Raw genomic sequence first — 23,506 nt, forward strand, 5'->3', positions numbered from 1 at the left:
TGAACTCTGGGCCTGGGTGCTGTCCCTCAGCTCTTCAGCTCAAGGCTAGCACTCTACCACTTGAGCCACAGTGCCACTTCTAGTTTTCTGGTGGGTTATTGGAGATAAGAGTGTCACAGACTTTTTTGCCCAGGCTGGCTTTGAACCATGATCCTCAGATCTCAGCCTCCTGAGTAGCTAGGATTATAGGCATGTGCCACCGGTGCCTGGCAAAGCCTCTATTTTTTATTTCATTTTTGGGGGGGGCTGGTCCTGGGGATTGGGCTCAGGGCTAGGACACTCTCCCTAAACTTTTTGCTCAAGGCTAAACTCTACCACTTGAGCCACAGTGCCACTTTTCAGCTTTTTCTGTTAATGTGGTACTGAGGAACTGAATCCAGGGCTTTATGTAAGGTAAGCAAGCACTCTATCACTGAGCCACATTTGCAGCTAATTATGCCTTTAAAAAAATGACCTTAGAAAGTTTTTTTTTTAATTTATCTTAGAAAGGCTAAAAGAAAATGCTAACAGAACAATTAAAATGTATAACATTGTTGCCAATAATTGTTTTTCAACTGTAGAAGGCTTATATTCATGTATGAGGATCTAAAGGAGATTAGTAACTCAATAAGAGTCTACACTGTTAATAAACATGTTGTGATATAATCTAAAAATAGATTAAGAAAGTAGCTGCATTTTGAACTCAAGACTATATCAATTTTCAAATTTACCGTTCTGCTACTTATACCCATTTTAGTCAACATAGGCCTTCCTGCCAGGTCAAGATCACTATATTGATAAGGGGAATACTTTTTGTGGAAAAAAGATTCTCTTGGAAAGTTCTATTTTATCTCTACAGTTCCTGAAGAGCAACTTAAGAAAATATTTCATTTAGGGAAAGAATGAATTGGGTATAAAGTTTGTTGTAGAAACTAGTTACATAATCCCCTCTGTTCCTATTCTTAGTATTCTCACCTCTTCCTTTTTGGGGGATATAGGGTTTTTTTTTGCCTGTTACTCTTATTAACTTCTCCACCTCCTCTATATGAAAAGAAAAGTCACCATTCATTTATTATCTCTGAAACTTAATTATTATTATTATTATTATCATCATCATCATCACCATCATCATAATCATCCTTAGGCTTTAGCTGTTTCTTTCTACTCTATCAGAGTTACAGGGATTCACAACTACTTATAGCCTCCCCTATCTGTCCTAGTCTTGAGCTGCGCAACTTTCTGTACCCATTCTGTGGCCTCACTTGAGGCAGTTATTATGTCATTGGCATCCTCATATGGTCCATCTTTAGAGGCTGCCTTTCTTCATCAAGCTAAGCAGTTAGCTTATATTAAAAAGTCATTTTACTTACAGTTCACTAGCACAGATAAAACCAACCAGATACAAGTGGATTTTTCTTTCTTGCTATTGTTTTTTAATGTACTTATAATGTATTATGTATTTTTTTTGTTTCTTTGGTATGTTCCTCCCCCACAGTCTAACCCCTGTTTTCACTGTGTTTGATTCTGGTGCCCTGCATCTTGTATATACATTTTTCTAATTTGGGGAGGGGAAGGGAAAAAACAAAACACAGGTTGACCCATTGTAACAATGAGATGTACAAGACACTGTGTTAAAAATGAACTTTACAACTTGTAGTGGGGAGGGAAGGAGGAGTTTGGAAGGTGGAGAGGAAAGGGATGATAGAGGAAAAAGAAAGAGGAGGTAACAATGCTCGATAGGAAATGTACTCATTACCTTAATCATGTAACTGTAACCCTTCTGTATGCTATTTTTACAATAAAAAACTTACTTAAAATTAAAAAAAAAATAAAGTGATCCTCTGTAGGGCAGGAATAAAAGATCTTGAATTTCTGAAACAAAAACCAACCAGATATTTTTACACGGTAACTATTTTCATTTCTAGGACACGATATTTGATTATTTAGGGTATCACTTGTGATAGATGGGCACTTGATTGTATGGTCAAAATGATGCATAATCATGTTTCTCTTTTATTTTTTGAAATTGTTACATGTGTTTAATACATTTATTTATTTTTAATTTAGACCTCTCCCTCATTTCCGAAATGGAAAATTATATTTTAAACCCAGTGGAGATCCAGTCTTTGCTCGAGACTTGTTAACATTTCCAGATAATGTAGAACATTGTGAAACAGGTAAAGGGTATTGTGGTGGTTTTATTTTATACAGATATTTGTGATACAGATGTGTAGTAATGAAAAGTATGTTCTTAGCTTTGTAAGTGCTAATGTTATTAATATTCTTTAATATTAATCTTTTGGTGTTTTTAGTATTTGGTATGCTGTTAGGAGACACCATTATTTTGGATAACCTGGATGCAGCCAATCATTATAGAAGAGAGGTTTGTACTTCATTTCTTTTTTTAACCTGTAGGTCCAATTAATTCTAACTTACATTTTTATTTTTATTGTTTTTTAAAAAAATTTTTTTGGGAGGGTCCGGTCATGGGGCCTGAACTCTGGGCCTGGGTGCTGTCCCTCAGCTCTTCAGCTCAAGGCTAGCACTCTACCACTTGAGCCATAGCACCACTTCCGGCTTTTTTATTTTCTGCTTATTTGGTGCTGAGGAATTGAACCCAGGACCTCATGCATGCAAGGCAAGCGCTCTACCACTGAGCCACCTTCCCAGCCCTAACTTACATTTTTAAAATTTAGCATAAGCCAGGCACCAGTAGCTCACACCTGTAATCCTGGCTACTTGGAGGCTAAGATCTGAGGATTGCAGTTCAAAGCCAGCCTAGACAGAAAAGTCCACAAGAATCTTATCCCCAATAAAGTACTCAGAAAAAGCCACATGTGGCACTATGGCCCAAGTGGTAGAGTGCTATCCTTTAGCACAAAGGTTCCAGGACAGTGTCTAGGCCCTGAGTTCAAGCCCCAGGATTGGAAAAACAAAAACAAAATAATAAAGACATAATAATCATTCTATTTTTGAGACATGGTGACACATGCATGTAAATCCTAGCATTCACAAGGCTGAAGCAGGCAGTTGAGAGTTCTAGGTCAGACTGGGCAACATAGTGAGATCATGTCTCTAAGAAAAACAAATAATGTTAATGATACATGCACATACATAGCTTAAGCAAACCCAACTTAAATCCTGCATATTAATAACATAAGATTGGACAAAAATATATAAACAAATGTTCCAAGATACAAATGCAAATGAGATGTGTTTAAGGTTATGAAATTGTCTGGAACTCAAAACTCACTCAGTGTTGGTGGAAGTATAATTTGGTGTTAGTTTTCTAGGACTGCCATAACAAAATATTAGACTTGGGCAGTGTAAACAGTACAAGCTTTTTATCTCACAGATTTTAGGCTGTGAGTCCAAATTCAAGCTGTTACCAGAATTGCTTTCTTAGAACTAAGTGAGATGTCTGTTTCAGAGCTATCTCCCTGCCTTGAAAATTGCTGTCTCTCCCTATATCCCTTCATATTAATGTGTTACAGTTCCAGATTGCCCTCTTACAATAAGATGACAATCATATGCCATCAGACCTTACTAATGACCTCATTTTAACTTGAAAAGCACGTAAAAATGATTTAATGGGAATTAGTATTTCATTCAAACTTTAAGGGAACACAATTCAATTTATAGGAAATTTGGCAATGTAAGTATTTCAAAGTTTTATTGCTACATAACAAACTCCCTAAAAGTGTGTTATAAACAGCAGGGTTTAGTTTTTGTAACTCTGGATTTCTTCAAAGGATGTTAGCTAGTAGCAGTTTGTCTAATTGCCCTGGGATGATGGAAGCTTGCTATAATTCCCCTACTTGGCTGATAGCACTGGTCGCCATCTGGTCAGTCAGCTGGCATTGTCCAGTGGTTCAGTTGTCCCTGTCTGCATGGATGGTGCCATTAAGAGTTTTAGAAATCTTTTTTTCCCTTCCGATCCCTTCCTATCCCTCCCTCCCCTACCCCCCCCCCCCAAGCAGTTTTAGAAATCTTAGCGTGCTCAGTGGCATGCATTGTATTCCCAACACTTAGGAGTTTAAAGCCAAAGGGCCATTTGAGTCTAAGGGTTTGAAATCACATCCTAGGAGGGTAGTACTACCATGCTTGGCTTCACTGATGCACAGGCAAAGGAGGGAAAAAAAATTTTTTTTTTCAATCCATCAAGTTCCAAGTTAGAAATACCTTGCTTGAAATTATTCTTGAGGGGCTGGGAAAGTGGCTCAATGGTAGAGTGCTTGCCTTGCATGTATGAGGCCCTTTTCTTGGGAGGCAACAGTAAAGAATTTGTAGCTATTTTAAAATTATTACAAAGTATTCATGTATAGGTGAGGTTATTAGTTCAGTGGTAGAATGCTTGCAAAGAGCACATAAGGCCCTGGGTTTAACTTTCAAACACCAATCAATAAATATTACAGATATGTTCTACAAATGTCTCAAGATGTATGAAAAAAATTATTCAAAATATGGTGCTCGTCAAGTAGGATTAAACAGTTTAGTAGCTTACATGGTAGAATGGGAAGTAGTTATTAAAAACAATGTATTAGATTTTATGTTTGGCAAGGAAAATGTACAAATGGCTTATGGAAGGTTGCAAAATGATTATGTTTAAGAATAATTTCCTATATGAAGTAGTTTTTGAACTTACAGCTTTGTATTTGCTTGGCAGGCACGCAGCATTTAAACACATCCCCAGCCCTTATTTTCTGTACTTAAAAAAAGGAAGATACATGACATAATGTTGTATATTTTACTTCCCATTGCTTTTAAGTTTACTTACAAAGGAGAGGTGAGGATGTAACACAGTGGTAGACACTTAACTTGCACATGCAAAGCCATATCCAGTAACAGCACTGCTCATTTAAAAAGAAAGGAAGTCTACTTTGAAACATTGTAAAAATTTAGAAGATTAACACAGATAAAATTCTAGTAATGAAAAGTCTTTTGGTATTCACAGATTCGATACACAAGGTGTATTAGTTTCTATGTGTACTGTTCATCCACTGATCTATGTAAGTAATACATTAGTAGGTGTTAAAGGCCTGAAAATACCAGATTAATCTTATGTTGAAATCATTGTAGATTTGCAAACTGAAAATGAGTAACAATGTTACTAGCTATATCAGAGAAAATAGACCAGCTTAAAATAGGAGCTAATAACCTGAATACAACTTTCTAGAGTCGTGAGGACCTTAGACATCATCTAGTCTCAATTTATTGAGAAGAAACTTTAAACCCAAAACAAGTAATACACTATATTTCATCACACCAACTCCTAGTAGAGCTAGAAGTACTCAAAGCTTTCTTTCTTCAGTCCTGGTAACGAAACAGGAATAAATGTGGCTTCTTAAATTTAGGAAAGCTAAATTAGTGTGTGTTTTTTTGAAAATTATACAGCAAACTGCGGTGTACTGCTCAGTATCTCATATTTCCTTGTGAATCTAATAATACAAACCATAAACTATTCCAGAAATTGGAAAATGGGCTACTGTCTGGTGGTCATTAGCATTTTTATGTGTCCTTGATTATGTAACGGAAACTGTGTCCCTTAAATATTAGAATAACCTAGTATCTGTTTATAGAGAACGTGAGCAGCTTTACTAATAAGAATAGACTCAACAGTTAAGATAAAAACGAAGATTATGATTAGTTTTATCAGCTATTTAAGCATTTATATATAAAACAAAGTTGTGTGTTAATAACTGCTGGATAATCAGCTGCGTGGGCAGAGAGAAAGGAAGCTCTTTTTAGCTTTTTCAGTTTCTGTGATGTAAATATTCATCATGACTTTTTCAGCTGCTTAAGTGAAGTTCCTAAGTGCAAGAGACCTAGCTCTTAGAGTCCTGTACAAACTTGATTTAGCATACTACTCTGCCTTGAAGTACAAATAAGAATTAGACAAATCAAATAACTATAGGAAACTCTAGTGTAAGATAAAGTGCTATTTTTAATATTAAAATTTATGAACTAGAGGTAAGCAACATTTTTTGGTCGGTTTTGGGGCTTGAACTCTGGGCTTCGGCGCTGTCCCTGTGCTCTTCAACTCAAGGCTAGCGCTCTACCACTTGGGCTACAGCACCACTTGCAGTTTTCTGGTGGTTTATTGGAGATGAGTTTTCACGGACTTTCCTGCCTGGGCTGGCTTTGAACCATGATCCTCAGATCTCAGCCTCCTGAGTAGCTAGGATTACAGGCCTGAGCCACTGGCGCCCAGCCACATCTTTTCTTTCTTTTTTTTTTTTTAATATAGAATGCCTCAAATTTTTTGCATCATCCTTGTGCAGGCACCATGCATTATAATCTTCTCTGTATCTGTCAATTTTAGTATGTGTTGCCAAAGCAAGATTTTTTTTTTTCTTTGTCAGCTACTTTGAGCCACAACTCCACTTTGATTTTTGCTTTTTGTTCTGTTTTTGGTAACTAATTGGAGATAAGAGTCAGGGACTTTCCTGTCCCGGCTGGCTTTGAATCACAGTCCTTAGATCTCAGCCTCCTGAATAGGTATTGTAGGCTTGGGCCACCAGTGCTCAGCCTCTTTGGTTAATTTTATATATTAAATTATTTGTTGTCTCTGCATACTAGGTGGTTTATTGGAGATATGAGTCTCATGGGCTTTCCTACCCAGACTGACTTTGAACTGTGATCCTCAGATCTAAGCCTCCTGAGTAGCTAGGATTATAGGCATGAGCCACTGGCGAGGATTAAAGGCAAGAGCCACCAGTGTCCGGCTGTCTAAACTTTTTTGTTTGTTTGTTTGTTTTTTGTCCGTCGTGGGGCCTGAACTCTGGGCCTGGGTGCTGTCCCTCAGCTCTTCAGCTCAAGGCTAGCACTCTACCACTTGAGCCATAGCGCCACTTCCAGCTTTTTTCTTTTTGCTTATGTGGTGCTGAGGAATTGAACCCAGGGCCTCATGCATGCAAGGCAAGCGCTCTACCACTGAGCCACCTTCCCAGCCCCTGTCCAAATTTTTTAACACTTACCTCTTCTCTTTGAGAAGCATGGCGCAAATTAGTACATAAAGGTCTATTTTTTTGAAGCACCCTGGACATTGTGTATTTGACATTTTCAAAGCTGCCTTAATATTTACTGCCATGAATAACAGAAGCACCAAGCTCTCAGGCTTCTTCCTTTCTTCACTTATCAATTAAGTTAGCAATGTCACTTTTTCCATTTGTCTTGTCGCTATTTTAAGCTAACACTTGGAAAAAACTCTGATGCCCTTGTACAGTTCATTATACATATCACTAACTTGTATGTCCTTTCTAATCTCAGCACCCTTATTTTTCTTTTCTCAGTGATTGAAATAAGTTGCTCACTAATATCCATTTACTTAAAATAGGTTGTTAAAATCACTCATTGCCCCACACTGCTGACCAGAGATGGAGATAGAATTCGAAGTAATGGGAAGTTTGGGGGTCTTCAGAATAAAGCTCCTCCAATGGATAAACTTCGAGGAATGGTATTTGGAGCTCCTATACCAAAACAGTGCAGGATTTTAGGAGAACAAATTGGTAAGTTGAATAAGTTCATAAATAATTTCTAATTCAGTTTTTAAATCTTTTGTGGGTTTATATATTTAGATTCTATTACAAAAAAGCCAGTAATTTTTCTAGGGTCATATGGTAGTTCTGTTTTTAGTTTTTTAAGGAGCCTCCATACTGACTTCCATATTGACTGCAAAATTTACATTCCCACCAACAGTGTATACAGGTTTATTCCCTGAATCCTTGATAGCGTTTATTGGTTTTAGTTTTTTTTTTTTCTTTGTTTGCCTATTTGTTTAGTAGTACTAGGTTTGAAATGAGGGCTGCCACTTGAACTGTGTATCCCCAGCTTTTTTGCCACCCTAGATTTCTTTTTTTTTCTTCTTCTGATACTGGGGTTTGTACTAAGTGCCTCGTATTTACTAGATATGTATGTGCTTTATGAGGCACTCTTTTTTTTTTACACTGATGTTTTTGAGATAGGGTCTCATTTTCTGGTCAGGCACATACGTAGACCATAATCATCTTATTTTTTACTTCCCACTGTAGCTGAGAGGACAGGTGCACACCACCACATATATCCAGCTTCTTCTGTTAAGATAGTCTCATAGACCATAGACTTCTACTCAGGCTAGCATAGAACTGAGATCTTCCTTATCTTAGCTTTGCACATAGCTAAAATGATGTGCACAAATATTGATTAGAAAGAGGTCTCACATGTATGCCTGGCTTCAAGCTGTAGTCATTCCAATTTCAGCCTCCTAGGCAGCTACAATTAAAGTTGTTTTTTTAAGATTATTTTTTAGAGAGGATATTATGTTTTTGTCCACGCTCAGTCCACAGGGCATCTCTTATAGCTTCCCTCTTAGCTGAGACCAAAGGCACGTATCACTACAACCAGCTTGTTAATGCCTCCCAATTTCTGCTTCCCAAGTAGATTACAGACATGAGCCATTGTGCCCAGCTTTTTTATTTTCTTCATTATTTCCATTCAATCTGGGGTAAGATGGAATCTCAGTGTAATTTAGATTTGTATTTCTTTTTAGGCTACAGATACTGTCTATGTCTTCATTGGCAGTTGTTACTTCTTTTTTTTTTTTGAGATCTGGTCAGTTTATTTGCTCATTAATCTTTTCCCAGTGAATAGTTGGCAATTCTGTAGGTTATCTCTTCCTTCTGATAGTTATTTCCTTTTCTGTTCAGAAGCTTTTACATATGTTAAATCTCCATTTGTCCATTTTTGCTTTCATTTTTTGAGCATTGGAGTCTTAGAAACATAAGAAAATGCTCAATATTTTTGGCCATAAAGGAAATGTAAATCAAAACAACATTGAGATTCCATTTTACCCCAGTAAGATTGATCAGATTCCAGAATTTGAACAATACCAATTGCTGGCAGGGATGTTGAAAAAGATAAATCCTGTTATATTATCAATGGTAATGTAAATTAGTAGAACTAGTCTGGAAGGCGGGTTGGAGATTTCATCAAAAAACTAAACAGTCATTACCATATGTAACTGTAACCCCTCTATATATCACATTTACAATAAAATGAAATTAAAAGGAAGAAAAAAAGAACTACCCTATGATCTTGGCCATCTAAGTCAACGATATGGTAAAGACACTTTTGCACATCTATGTTCACTGTTACATGTCTCAAAGTATACTCAGTGATTCTTTGAATTTCTTTAGCATTTATTGTGATGTCCCTTTCTCATTTCTAATTTTACTAATTTGAATCTTTTCCCTCTTTCTTTTGGTTAGTTTAGCTAAGGGTTTGTCAGTCTTCTTGTTCGTCATTTCATTTCATTCTTTGTATTCATCTTTTAGTTTCCATTTTATTAATATTTACCTGATCTTTATTCTTTCCATGTGCTATTTTGTGGTTTGCTCATTCTTGTTTTTCTAAGAGCTTGTGTTTTGTTTTGTTTTTTGTCGGTTGTGGGGCCTGAACTCTGGGTCTGGGCACTGTCCCTCAGCTCTTCAGCTCAAGGCTAGCGCTTTACCATTTGAGCCACAATACTACTTCTTGTTTTCTGGTGGTTTGTTGGAGATAGGAGTCCCACGGACTTTTTGCCTGGGCTGGCTTTGAACCACAAGCCTCAGATCTCAGCCTCCTGAGTAGCTAGGATTACAGGTGTGAGCCACTGGTGCCCGGCTAAGAGTTTGTTTTTATTTTATGTTTCTCTGAATTTTTAATGAATGAACTCATAGCTACTAATACATCTCTCTTAGACCTGCCTTTGATGTGTCCCAAAAGTTGTAGTAAGTTGTGCTTTCATTTTTGTTTGTTTAAAGAAATTTTTATTTCCATTCTTATTTCTTCAATGATCATGTAAAGGTGAATTGTTCACTCTCTATGTGTTTGTATATTTCCTGTACTTTCTTTTGTTAACAGTTTCTAGTTTTATTGTGATCTGATAAAATACAGGAAATTATCTCAGTTCTCTTTTATTTGTTAAAACATGCTTTATGTCTTAAGATATGATCTATTTTGGAGAATATTTTGTGGGCTCTTGAGAACTTGTATTCTGTGGCTGCTGAATGGAATGTTTTGTAAATATATGTGAAATCCATTTGAATCACAGAGTCTATACAATTCCTTCATTGATCTTTTTTTAACCTAGATGACCTGTCTGGTGAGAGTGGGGTATTAAGATCACCCAATATTTCTATGTTGTATAAGCAATACCTCCAATAAGCCACCAGAAAACCAGAAGTAGAGCTAGCCTTGAGTGAATGAGCTCAAGGTTAGCACCTAGGCCCTGAGTGCAAGCCCTGTGACCAACAAAAAGAAAAAAGAATTTCAGTGTATTTACCATACTTACTCTTTGCACCTTCTATATTCTTCTTAATCAGTTCTTTGAATTTTCTTGAAATTCAGCTAGGTATTTATGACTTCTTTCACTGATCACAATCTTATTATTATTTGCTATATTTGTTAACATTATCCCCACCTCTGGTCCTCAGCTCTACCCACTCCTGAACTCCTCCCTGCTCTAGAGTTCCTACCATATAGCTGGCCACTCATTCTCTTTCCAACAGACCTACCTGCACACGCCACTTGCCCCAGAGCTACCCACGTGGATGGGGGCAGATGCCATTTTGCTCCCTCTCCAAGGGAATATATGGCCCCTCTAATAAACCTTATAATAATCTTTTCCTGTGCCTACCTGCCTCTACGTGGTCCCTGGGATGGTCGTGATGTATCCTAACAATATTCATGATAAAGGGGTATTGCATTTTTTTCTTCACCAAAGCTAGCCTTTAAAAGACATTATTTTTTCTTCAAATCCTAACACCAAGTTTTAGATTTGCAGGAGGCATGGAATTGTCCTGCTGCTTAGAATAGCCGGTGTTCTACCAGAGCCATCTGATTTATCTTGTGATTCCCACATCGGTACTATTGTATGCTAATACGTAGAATTACTTTAAAAAATTTTAAAGGACTAAGAATGAGGTTTAGTGGTAGGGTGCTTGCCTAGCATACATGAAATCCTGGGTTCGATTCCTTAGTACCACATAAGCAGAAAAAGCTGGAAGTGGTGCGGTAGCTCAAGTGTTCAGAGTGCTAGCTTTGAGCAAAAGAAGCTCTGGGACAATGCCCGGGCCTTAAGTTCAAACCCCAGGACTGGGGGGAAAAAAAAAAGTAAGCAAATAAGTGCTGTTAAGACCAAGATCATCACAGGTAACTTACTGTATTAACAAGATTTAACTCTTGATAACCTAAATATTGCATATTGTCTTTTCTCTAAGTCCAACAATACTAATGTTCTGTTGTACATAATTTTGTACTCATTCACATACAACAAAAGTTACTGTGAGTACTGAAAGTGACAAGTACTTTTAGAGCAAAAAAAGTTTTTTCTTAGGATTTGTAATAAGTCATAAAAAATGTAAGGATACTATCACACTCAGTTCTACATATTTGAGTATATTGATCCCACCCATGTACAGTGTCCCTAATCTACATGAATTTCCCTAGTCTAAAGATGAGGATTAGGGACACTCAACCTGTAAAATCTGAAAGGTTCCAAAATCTGAAACATTTTTGATCTCAAATATTTCAAGTAAGGGTTATTCAACCTCTATTCATGAATATACTCAGATACATATGCATGTGTATTTTTTCACATGTATTCTGTGTAGAATTGTGGATAATTCTGTATAGAATTGTGGATAATTCTGTATAGAATTCTATGTAGAATTGTATATAATTGTCCATAAAATACTGTTCTTATATAAAATATCTCATATTTGATGTACACTATTGTTAACATGTTTCTTCCAAAATATTACATATAAACTATTGTGTCTTTGCTAAATCTTAGGGTGTTTTTCTATTCCTGTGAATGTTGATCATTTTTGTATTTCATTTACAGTTTAGTATTTAACTGTTCATTTGTCCATTGGGAAAGGATTTTGCTACATTGCTCAGGCTGGATTTGAGCTCGTGACCCTAATATATTAAACTACTTAGTGCTAAGGTCACAGACATTCAGCATAAGTTCTGAACAACGTTTATAGTTTTAAAGGACTAGATAAACATGTTAGGTGTTACAAGTTATATTAAAGATATTGTGAAGGCATTTATACAATCATTTAATATTTAACCATAAAACTGTTCAAACCATTTTTGGTCTGTAGTTTATTAACACTTAAGTTAGATATATTTAATATTCAGTGTTTAGTAAATCATGCAGTCAGTAGTTTCAAACCTGATCAGTATAATACATTTTAGATCAAATAAATGTACATGTTTAAAAGATCTCCTATTATTCATCAGTTTTCACTTATGTGACCGTGGTTGAAAAATCAAAACATTATTATATTATTTAAGCCCTTTCTGTTAATTCTCCCTTTCTGATTCTTTTCCTTGTATGGAATTCCAATGAATACTTTATGTCATTCAGGATAGCACTGAGACAGATGTTGACTGACCACACTTTCATGGAGAAACTTCTTAGGTGTGGGGATATAGTTTCACTGAAAGAGTATTTGCCTAACATGTGCAAGTAACTGGGTTAAAACCTCAGAAGCACAAAAGAGGAAGGGTTGTGACTGGACACTCTTGCTTGACATGAAAATAAAGACAAGCAATCAGAAGTAAGTTAGTTCTCTACCACTTGCCATAGTGCCACTTGAGGTTTTCTGGTAGTTTTTGTTGTCTGGGTTCTGAACACGATCCTCAGATCTCAGCCTCCTGAGGAGCTAGGATTACAGGTATGAGCCACTGGGGGCTAGCTGTTGTTGCTAATTCTTTAGTAAAATATGAATTTGGTATAATATTAATAATTTATTCAAATGTTTGATTTCTTTTCAGATCTTCTTCAACAATATCGCTCAGCTGTATGCAAGCTGGGTAGTGTGAATCAGGACCTTAACGGTCAATTAGAGTACCTTCACACTCCTGATATGAAGAAGAAAAAGCAAGAACTTGACGAACAAGAAAAAAGTTTGAAACTCATAGAGCAAAAACTTGGTATATATTTACTTTTTGTTAGCTTTTCTATATAGTGATAGTTATTTATGATGAAAGAAGTATAACTACAAAAAAATGATCCAAACTAGACAAATTCTTTGTTGTTATTATTGTTGTTGGTTATGGGGCTTGAACTCTGGGCCTGGGCTCTGTCCCTGAACTCTTTAGCTCAAGGTGAACACTCTACCACTTGAGCCACAGTGCCACTTACAGTTTTCTGGTGGTTAATTAGAGATAAGAGTCTCATGGATGTTCCTGCCCAGGCTGGCTTTGAACCACAATCCTCAGATCTCAGCCTCCTGAGTAGCTAGTATTACAGGTGTGAGCTACCGTCTCCTGTCTCTAAGAAATTCTTAATATTAAAAAAACATTCTTAAATACTCTTAACATCCAAGTCATTTGATAACTGGTTTTAAACTATATTCTTAACAGGAATAGTAAACAGGATTCTGAATATTATTTTTTTTACTGCCTTTTTTTTGTTGTTGGTCGTGGGGCCTGAACTCTGGGTGTGGGATGTATCACTCAGCTTTTGGGCTAGTGTTCTACCATTTGAGCCATAGCACCACAGCACCACTTCTGGCTTTTTCTGTTTATGTGGTGCAAGGCAAGCACTCTACCACTAAGCCACCTACCCTGCCCCTTAACTGCCTTTTTATAAATTAAAATATGTTTGCTTTTCTTTCATATAATATTCAGTCTTTTTATAGTTAATTTTCCATTTTTACAGGTATGACTTCTACACGTAAGTGTAATGATTCTTTGCGCCATTCACCAAAAGTTGAGATGACTGAATGCCCAATTCCTCCTAAAAGAATGAGAAGAGAAACTACAAGACAAAATAGGTGAGCACTTTGACCTGAGAATTATTGTTGGTTTATCAAAGCTGTAGATTACCATACTTTTAAAAACAGTACAGATTTATTACTAATTTGTCCATTTAGCCATTAGCATTTTAAAAGCGCGCGCACACACACACACCCCTCCCCTCCCCTCCCCACTCCCCCTCCCATACAGTCAGGGGATGTAGCTCAATGGTAGAATGTTTATGTAGTAAGTGTGATGCCCTGGATTTGATCTCTAGTTCCAATTGGGGTATTATATATAACAATTACATATTTGAAAGGTGCATATCATAATTATGTATTTGTATAATCAGTTTACTGAGTGACTTTTTATTTTTTGAAATGTTATTTTTAGGTTATATCAAAGTTACTATTGGGGCTGGAGGCATAGCTTAAGTGATAGAAGGCTGTGATTTCAAAAGTACAGCCAAAAAAGGAAGAAGAAAAATATGTCACAAAATAAGAGTAAAACTGTAGCTCTATTATTTGGCTTAAGTTCTAGGTATTTTGCTTCTTACAAAATATATATATATTTTTTATATATATATATATATATAAATAAATAAAAAAAAAATATATATATATATATATTTTACCGGCTTAAAATATTTGATTAGCAGAGTTAGAAACCACTTAGAGAATTCACCAAAAACAACTAGAAGCCACTCACAACCTAATTAAATAGTAAGAACTATTAGTTTTAGATAGATATTAGTAAAGCCATTTACAGAACTATATGATGGTAGTGGGTTTGGGGGAGTTTTATTTGCCCGTTTTAGGGCTAGAACACTGGGTCTGGGTGCTGTCCCTGAGCTCCTTTTGCTTGAGGCTAGTTAGTGCTCTACCACTTGAGCCACAGCTCTACTTCCCACTCTTTCTCCTTCCTTCCTTTCTTCCTTCCTTCCTTCCTTCCTTCCTTCTCTCTCTCTCTCTTTTTCTCTCTCTCCTTCCTTCCTTCATTCCTTCCTTCCCCCTCTCTTTCTCTCTCTCTTTTTCTCTCTCTTTGTCTCTTTCTGCCCCTTCCTTCCTTCCTTCCTTCCTTCCTTCTTTCCTTTCTTTCTTTTTCTTTCTCTTTCTTTCTTTCTTTCTTCCTTCCTTCCTTCCTTCCTTCCTTCCTTCCTTCCTTCCTTCCTTCCTTTCTTTCTTTCTTTCTTTCTTTCTTTTTCTTTCTTTCTTTCTTTCTTTTGGCTTGAACTCTGGGCCTGGGTGCTGTCCCTCAGCTCTTCAGCTCAAGGCTAGCACTCTAAACCACAGCACCACTTCCAGTTTTCTAGTGGTTTGTTGGAGATAAGAGTCTCACAGACTTTCCTGCCCGGGCTGGCTTTGAACCGAGATCCTCAGATCTCAGCCTCCTCAGTAGCTAGGATTATAGACGTGAACCACTGGTGCCCGGCTCATACTTCCTATTTTTTCTGTGATTAATTGGAAATGAGTCTTACAGACTTCCTTGCCCAGGATGACTTCGAACTACAATTCTCAGATCTCAACCTCCTGAGTAGCTAGGATTACAGGTGTGAGCCACCAGCACATAGCCATTTTCTATTTTAAAAGGTTTACATATATTCTCTAACTACTTTCTCGTATTAATACCTGTAGTGTTTGAAACTGAGGTCTCTCACATCCTATCCTGCATATTCTGCATTGATTTAGTAGATATATTAATATATACACTTTGTGCTATATATTACTAGATCAATAAATAAAAGTAACATGGTTACTTGCCAGGTGGTGGTGGGAAATCAGTGCAGAAGAGGAATAACTTAAAAATTGACCTTTGTTTCTATATATAAAGAAAGGTAAATGTGATAGAAAACAGTAGTGAAATATCAGTTGTCAGGGAAAATGCACTGAAGCAGAAAACTAAAGGAATAGGGCTGGGAAGTTGGCTCAGTGGTAGAGCGCTTGCCTTGCATGCCTGAGGCCCTGGGTTCGATTCCTCAGCACCATATAAGCAAAAAGAAAAAAAAGCCGGAAGTGGCACTGTGGCTCAGTAGTCGAGTGCTAGCCTTGAGCTGAAGAGCTGAGGGACAGCACTCAGGCCAAGAGTTCAGGCCCCACAACCGGACCAAAAAAAATCTAAAGGAATAAAAGGAACCAGTCACATGGGCACTGCTGCCAGTCAGAAAGTAGCGTGGAACTCATATGTACAGAACTATATGATGGTAGTGGGCTTGGGGGAGTTTTATTTGCCTGTTTTAGGGCTAGAGCTCTGGGTTTGAAGTGTTTGAAGAACTGAAAAGATAAAAGATGCTGCTAGGTCAGAGAAAGAGAGGGACAATACGTGTGCCTCTTTGGTCCTTACCAGCAGTTAGTTAGTGCTAGGCTAGTTAGATATCAAATCATTATAATAAAAGTGGGTATCTTCACATGGAAAAAAAAAAGCGTTCTTGTATGAACTATTAGGTTACCAAATAGTTGTTGGAAGTGTTCTTTGCAGTTCTTATATAAGAGTATGGTAAAATAAAATATCACCACAACTTTTCCACTCCTAATAGCCTAATAAATTTAGGCAATAATGATTGGTGACTATTTAAGGATTAAGTAAAATGTTGGTGGGGAAATTAAATTTGAGAAGAGTATATTAGCATACCTAAATTCTTTAATGAATCTTAGCAACTCTAAAAAATATAAGGTATTTGCTACTATTTGTCAAAAATTATAACTGTGTATACTTGTGACAGAAGTATATTATGTGTCAGAAAGAGTAAATTGAATCTAATGACACTTCCCAGCAGCCTTTCTCAACTTAGGTTCTGTGAAGGAAATAAATACTGCAAAAAAACCCTGAGCAACTACTTTCTCAATTTTTCCATAAGATCGTACCATTCTAGGTTAATTCATTGTATACATTGGATGCCTTAGATTAGAACTTAATTATTTCAAAAATTTGAAAAGGACTTAGTTTTCCGTTTTATAGGAAATATTCGAAATTTGGGAGTGAATTAAATACTTCCACTCGGAAGTAATAAAGTCCAGAATAAAGCATTTGTTAGAAGAAATGGCTGGTTCTCCTCTGCTTAATCAATGATACAATGTCTAGGATATATTCTAAAACACTGTAGAAAAAACATGTATAAGACTGTCCAGTTTAATATTTTTATATATTTAATACTTTACAATATTAAATGCAGTATTTCATGTAAGATTGTCTTTTTTATCTCACTTTTTTTTTCTTGCCAATACTGTTTACCAAATTCAGTGCCTTAGTTGTCACAGCATTTTAAGGAAATATTTCATGCATAATAAAGAGTACTTTCCCCAATTTTTTAAGGTAAAAGTCTTCCTAAAAGAATTGCTCAGAGGTAGTTCTAGGTTAAGATGTAAACTATATATTTCTAAGAGTGTATTCATTTTGTCTCAGTGATTTTTGCCGTAGACATTGTCCTATAGATACTGGTTTCCAGTAGGTATGTGTGTATAACTACTATACCATTGAGCCTATGCTCTAGCCACCAGACATTAGTTTAGATCTTATTTATTAAGATTCTGCAACAATTTGGAAATAGTGTTAATTGGAATCTGTTTTTCAGTTCATTTTTACTAGCACTAGTTTATCAAAGTCACATATAGAAATCAAATGGAGGTTTAAATTTATACTGTATAAGGTGAACCACATGTAACTTTAATTCTCCAGAAACCATATTGAAAAATCAGAAGAAAATGGTTAATTTTAATATCATTTTGTTTGACCCAACTGCCAAAATGTTACCATTTTAATGTGTAAATGATATAAAAATTAATGTGCTTTTTCTATCCCTTTTTTTATACAAAGGTTTCAAGCTCATAACACAAAAAAAATCTCAAATGGTACTATCTACATTCAAGTACTCTGAAGCCACACAAAACTAATGGCTTTTCTACTGGACAGAAAATGTATAGAAAGAGCTTGGTGATGATTGAATCATGTGTTGTGTACCTCACCCCTACCTCATACCCCAGAGATAATTTTATTTAGTCTGTATTGCTTCTAGTTTTCAACGAAAAAAAACAGGCACTGGTGGCTCATGCCGATAATCCAAGCTACAAAAAGCTGAGATCTGAGGATCACAGTGTGAAGCCAGCCAGGAAAGTCCATGAGGCTCTGAGCCTTACATGTTGTTAGTTTTTCTGCAGTTTCTCATTGTCTTTTCTTTTTTCTCTTACCTTGTATCTTGATCACTTTGTCTCCCTACTATACTAATGATAGTAAATGTGCAGACTTCCTGCAAGTGTGTCATCTTGGAATTTCCTTGACTTCTCCCTTGGATTGAATGCATTTTTTCATGGATTCCATGTCTTTCTCTCTAGTAACTTTAGAAAAGACGTATCAAAAGAAATTGGGGCCCTTGCATGTCTGAAACCATCTTTATTCTACCTACCATTCATTTTGTTTTCTAGAGATAACACGATAGAAACAAGGCTTAGAAAATACTACATAAAGAGGTTAGGGAAATACTCTAAAAATAGTGGGAAACTTGCCTGCTTAATGGAACCCAATAGAGACTTTGGACACACAGTAAGTACAACAAAATTGTTAGAAGCCCAGCCCTGATGCTGGGAATGATAACAAATAGAAAAGGAGGGGAATCCATAGTATGAATATACCAAACTTTCAACATTTTTTCCCCTGTCTATAGGCATTAAAAAGCTATTAAGCTATTACCACAGTTAGGTAACAATTACTATATTACAAAAATATTGTTATATTGGTCTTTGGTTCAATTACTGGCACCTTAGAGCCCTGTCTGGTGCCGTTTTCTAGGAGACAGCAGTCTATATATGTCCTGACTAGGTGCTGGTAGCTCATACCTGTCTATAATCCTAGCTACTCGAGAGTCAAATTTGAGCTTTGCAGTTCAAAGCAAGTCTGGGCAGGAAAGTCCGTGAAATGCTTATCTCCAGTAAACTATTCAGGAAAAGCCAGAAGTGGTTCTGTGGCTCAAATGTATTAGCCTTGAGAAAAAAAATCTTAGAGACTGCACCCAGATCTTGAGTTCAATCCCCAAGACCAGCACAAATCAAAGCAAGGTCTGTATCCCTGCTTAACCTGCTCTGTTCTGTCCCAGTATAACTATCAGTTATAGTTCTGTTATAATAGTTCTGTTGTAATATCAGCAGAAAATATCTAAGCCAGCAATAAAAGCCTTCTTGATGGCCAAAAGTCATCACACATAAGAGGAGTCAACAAAGGGCTGAGAATGTGGCTTAATGATAGAGTGCTTGCCTTGAAGACCTAAGTTCAATTCCTGAATACCACATAAACAACAACAACAAAAAGCTAGAAGTGGTGCTGTGGCTCAAGTGGTAGAGTGCTAGCCTTGAACAGTCTCCAGGACTGGCAAAAAAAGGAATAAGAGAGAAAGAAATAGCATAAACAAAAACAAAACAAAAAATAAATAAAAAACAGAAGATGACTTGACAGAGTGCCAGTGGCTCATACTCAAGAGGTTGAGATCAAGTTCCAGAATGGAGGATCCAAGTACTGGGTTAATGATACCAGTCTAGTCAGGGCATAATTTCATGAGACCCTCATCTCAACAGAAAAGGCTAGGTATACTTGTTAACCCATATACACCAGGAAATGGAAGGGGTCACAGTTACTAATTAGAAGGAAATTGTCTGGGTAAAGAATAAGTAAACATTGTTTACAAATATTTTTGTTAAAATAAAAAGTTCAATAAAAGGACTAAAATCACCAAAACTTCCCAAATAGAAAAAAAGTTTGGCGATAGAAATAATTCAGACTACTAAGAGGCCCTAAAAGGAAAATAGAGAAGTGATCACATATAAAAGAATTTTCCAGGGATAATGAAAACAGATCTGTTGAATGCCCAGTACAGTGACTGTCAGAAAAATGCACCAAGGTACTTCCCAGTGAAATTGGTAAATATAGGAAAATGAGGAAGAGTCTAAATGTTTAGCTTTGTGATAGCAGTGTTAAAAGATTTAGATTATAAAACTGGTTTATTTTAGTCTATGCACTGTTTTTGTATCCTACTTGTCTTTGTTTTGCAAAAGACAATCTGACAAATACGTAATAGATCCCCAGTTTCAGCTTATTTTCCATTTATATTGAACTGTGGCTTGTAATGTGAAATTAAAAAATACAATAACCATATTGGAATATTGATATATTTCATCCATAAAATCTGAGACAAAATAGTAGGAAAGGAAATAGGAAATAATGTAACTGTATATGTATTTTTATACATATTACTTATTTTGTTACTTTTTAATAGAAATTGCATACCGTGTTTTGTCAACTACATATTATTTTTAAAAATACTATTTTACGAAACAATGAAAAACAAAATTTACTCATGACATTTTTTTCCAGTAAGCTTTATTTATTTTATTGTGAAAAATATTGTACAGAGGGGTTACAATTACATGGGCAAGATAATGAGAACATTACTAATCAGGCATTGTAGCCTCCTCCTTCGTTTCCCCTTCTCATCCCTTCCCATCCTCTTCCCGCCCCTACCACCAAATCCTCCTTCCCGCCCCCGCCCCCCACCAAAGTTGTAAAGTTCGTTTTCAACATAACAACTTGTACATCTCATTGTTGCAGTGGGTCCACCTGTATCCCTATTTAAACGATTTGTTTTTTCCCTTCCCCTGCACAAATTATACTGACATCAAATACAGTGAAAGCAGGGGTTATACCGTGAGGGAGGGACATACAAAGCAACAAAGAAATAATCTTATAAATGTGTTAGAAACAATCACATGAAAGAAAAAAAAAACATTTGAATACCTATCTTACGGTTCATTTCCCTAACATCAACTTATCTGACCTTTTCTGCTTGACTCAGACATATACTAGTTATTGCCAATAAGGGAAACCATGGGACCTATGCTTCTTTGGGCCTGGCTTACACTCATGGCATTTTTAAATGACCTGGACTTCAGGGAAACATGTGTATCTTAAGTCTCTATGCTTAGAAATATACAATATCATTCAGGAGATCCAATTGTTTACTTTAGTGGATATTTCAGTTTCTAGTGCATTTCTATTCATAAAGGTTTTCAGTTATCAGATTATAAAAATGTGTATTTTCTATTTAGAGGTTGTAATTAGAAGACTTCATAGAGTCTGTAGATATGTCTGAGTAAGCAAATATCTATAGATATTGCATTCAGTATATTATCACCATATTAATGAGATCATGGGTCTCCTTTAATACATTCCTTTTGATTGTTTTTATTTTGTGACCTAGATAATCATAATTGTGTAGAGATAGTGTTTGTGTATGTGTGTTTTAAGCAGTGAACCTAGGGCTCATACATGCGAAGCAAGTATTGTATCACTGGTCTACACCCTCTGCCAAGTTTTTAAAATCATAATTTTATTGAAGAAAATGAGCAAAGTAAGTAGAAATCTACAGAATTGTCTCTAAAATAATGCAATTCCAACAAAGTAGATTTCAAATTACATACATTATGAATATATGTTGTTTATGTATTTTTATCAACACACATGTTGATTAGTGCTTTTGTTGTGATTGTTTTTTCAAACATGAAAGAAATGGTTACATGAAGATTTAAGTAAATCTGTTTATTCCAAGAATTGTAATTATATAGCAGAATTCCATGGTTTATTTAGGCATGCATGTATGATAAGGGAATTTAGGAAAGGAAATTTTTCATAAAACTGACTATGCCTTTTCTTTTTCCACTTTGGCCAGGACTAATAACTAAAACAGGTATGTGAAAGGTAACAGAGCAAGGACCACTGACCTCACTAAGAATGTCTTGCCTCTATATCTCTTTCTCAGAAGACCAAAAGGTGACTTACCCAACTGAATGTTTCTGGGGATGATATGAGTCTGGGCATGAATTTCCATGTCTATCCAAATGAGACTGGAAGCAATTATTCAATTTTATGGATCTCAATGGACCGTGTGGATTTACTGGAATTACTGCAGTAACTATGTCCCTTGGTTGTTATCTTGCAAATGTGTCAGAAGAAAATACTTCTATGGCAGTAACTACAAAACTGACATACAACATTCATTGATCCTGAAGAGAAATGTACTATTTTTCAGTATAATTATGAACATGTTAGAGCTATTTCTGGAAAGCAGCCTTTTTTATTACTTTTGTGTAAATTTATTTAACAAAGAAGTTTCGGTTTTTGTATAAGGAAGATTCTAAAGACTAGATATTTAATTGTAAATATATGAGGAAACTCAATGAAGAATTCAAGACAAAAATAGAAAAAGCACAAACAAATGTGAATTCAAATATACATGGAAAGCCAGGCATGGTAGTCCATGCCCTGTAATCCCACACTTGAGAGGCTGAGGAACGATGACTTATTGATAGTTCAAGGCCGGCTTGGCCAAGAAGGAGAGTTCCTGTTCCAAAAAAAAAAAACACCACCAACACCAAAAAACAGATACATGGGAAAAGAAATTGGTGAGTAAACTTCTGGCAGGTTATCACAAAGAGTGTATCCTGTGTGTAAATAAAATATACAGCAACAATTTTTATAAGTATTGTCTTATTAATACTAGATTATATAGTCTCAGCCTTTCTTCTACACTTACATTATTTTCTAATTTTTATTACTGTTTTAAGAGGTTAAAGCAAACACACTTTCATATTAATGCAATAAGAATTTATTAGGAAATTGTAAAAACAAAAGTTTCAATTATGTTTTGATTCAAGCTCACGAGTCCTCTGTATATCTTTGTATAAATTCAAGACTGTTGGTTGTGAAGTTATTTTTTGTATGGAATACTTTTGGTACAGTTTGTGTCCCAGGAGATAAGTGACATATGTGTGTGTGTTTTAATCCTTTCTGAATATGCAATGAACCTAATAATAAATAGGATTGTTTCTTTCCATACTGAATGGATGTTTGGGGTTTATGTTTGGTTGGTTGGTTTTTGTTGCTTCTAAATTTAAAGCCCCATAAAAGTTATGTGGTGAACCCTATATTGATAAGAACTTACCTTTGTAACTCAGTTGTTGAAGAAACAAATGGCAATGATAGAATTAGCAACAGCGAACTCTTCCTTTGGCTTCCGTAGAACTGATGTGTTAGAGAACTTAAACATTTGGTTATGTGAAAATGATCAGTAAGAAAGGTTGTAGAAATGACTGTAGGAACTAGACTTGAAAGTGTATTTAATAATACATGAAGATAGTTTGAATTCATAATTCATTGTAACAGTCATGTCTCAAATCCAAGACATCAAGACTAATAAACAGGAAAAGCTGCTTTTAAAAACAGTGACAAATGTCTGTTTCCATTGTTTTAAATAATATCTGACATTAAACCCATAACTAAATTTTTATTCTCATAATATTAGGAAGAGTATTAATAAAATAAGGTTTTTGCTATTTGTACTTTTTATTATTGCTTTATTTTTTTACACATGGTTACATAGTACAAGCTGTTTGTTTTGTTTTTGTTTTTTGGTGCCCTTCTTGGAGCTTAAACTCAGTGCCTACGTACTGTCCCTGAGCGTTTTTGCTTAAGACTTGTGCTATACCACTTGAGCCACAGCTCCACTTTCAGCTTTTTTGTTGATTAAGTGGAGATAAGCCAGCCCCAGCTAACTTTGAACTACTTCCTCATATCTCAGTCCCCTGAGTAGCTAGGATTATATGTGTGAGCCACCAACACCCAGCTTCCAGGCTGGTTTTTAACTCAAGATCATTCTGTCCTAGTCTCTCAGGTTCATTTATACCTTTTTTTTGTGGAATTTTTCCTTGCCACACATAGTGGT

General features: G+C 35.9%; 1 protein-coding gene across 1 annotated transcript in view; it reads left to right on the forward strand.

The window, feature by feature from the left end:
• Window positions 1-22,625, forward strand: part of Smchd1 (structural maintenance of chromosomes flexible hinge domain containing 1) — a 130,357-nt gene extending 107,732 nt beyond the window's left edge. The window contains exons 41-46 of the mRNA XM_013027132.1: window positions 2,047-2,156; window positions 2,292-2,362; window positions 7,316-7,487; window positions 12,784-12,942; window positions 13,673-13,787; window positions 21,545-22,625. Of these exons, the coding sequence (XP_012882586.1) occupies window positions 2,047-2,156; window positions 2,292-2,362; window positions 7,316-7,487; window positions 12,784-12,942; window positions 13,673-13,787; window positions 21,545-21,572 (655 nt within the window). The 3' untranslated portion in view covers window positions 21,573-22,625. The remainder of the gene's footprint in view (window positions 1-2,046; window positions 2,157-2,291; window positions 2,363-7,315; window positions 7,488-12,783; window positions 12,943-13,672; window positions 13,788-21,544) is intronic.
• Window positions 22,626-23,506: the final 881 nt, after the last annotated feature.

The sequence above is a fragment of the Dipodomys ordii genome, unplaced genomic scaffold, assembly GCF_000151885.1.
Source record: "Dipodomys ordii isolate 6190 unplaced genomic scaffold, Dord_2.0 Scaffold100, whole genome shotgun sequence".
NCBI classification, from domain to species: Eukaryota; Metazoa; Chordata; class Mammalia; order Rodentia; family Heteromyidae; genus Dipodomys; species Dipodomys ordii.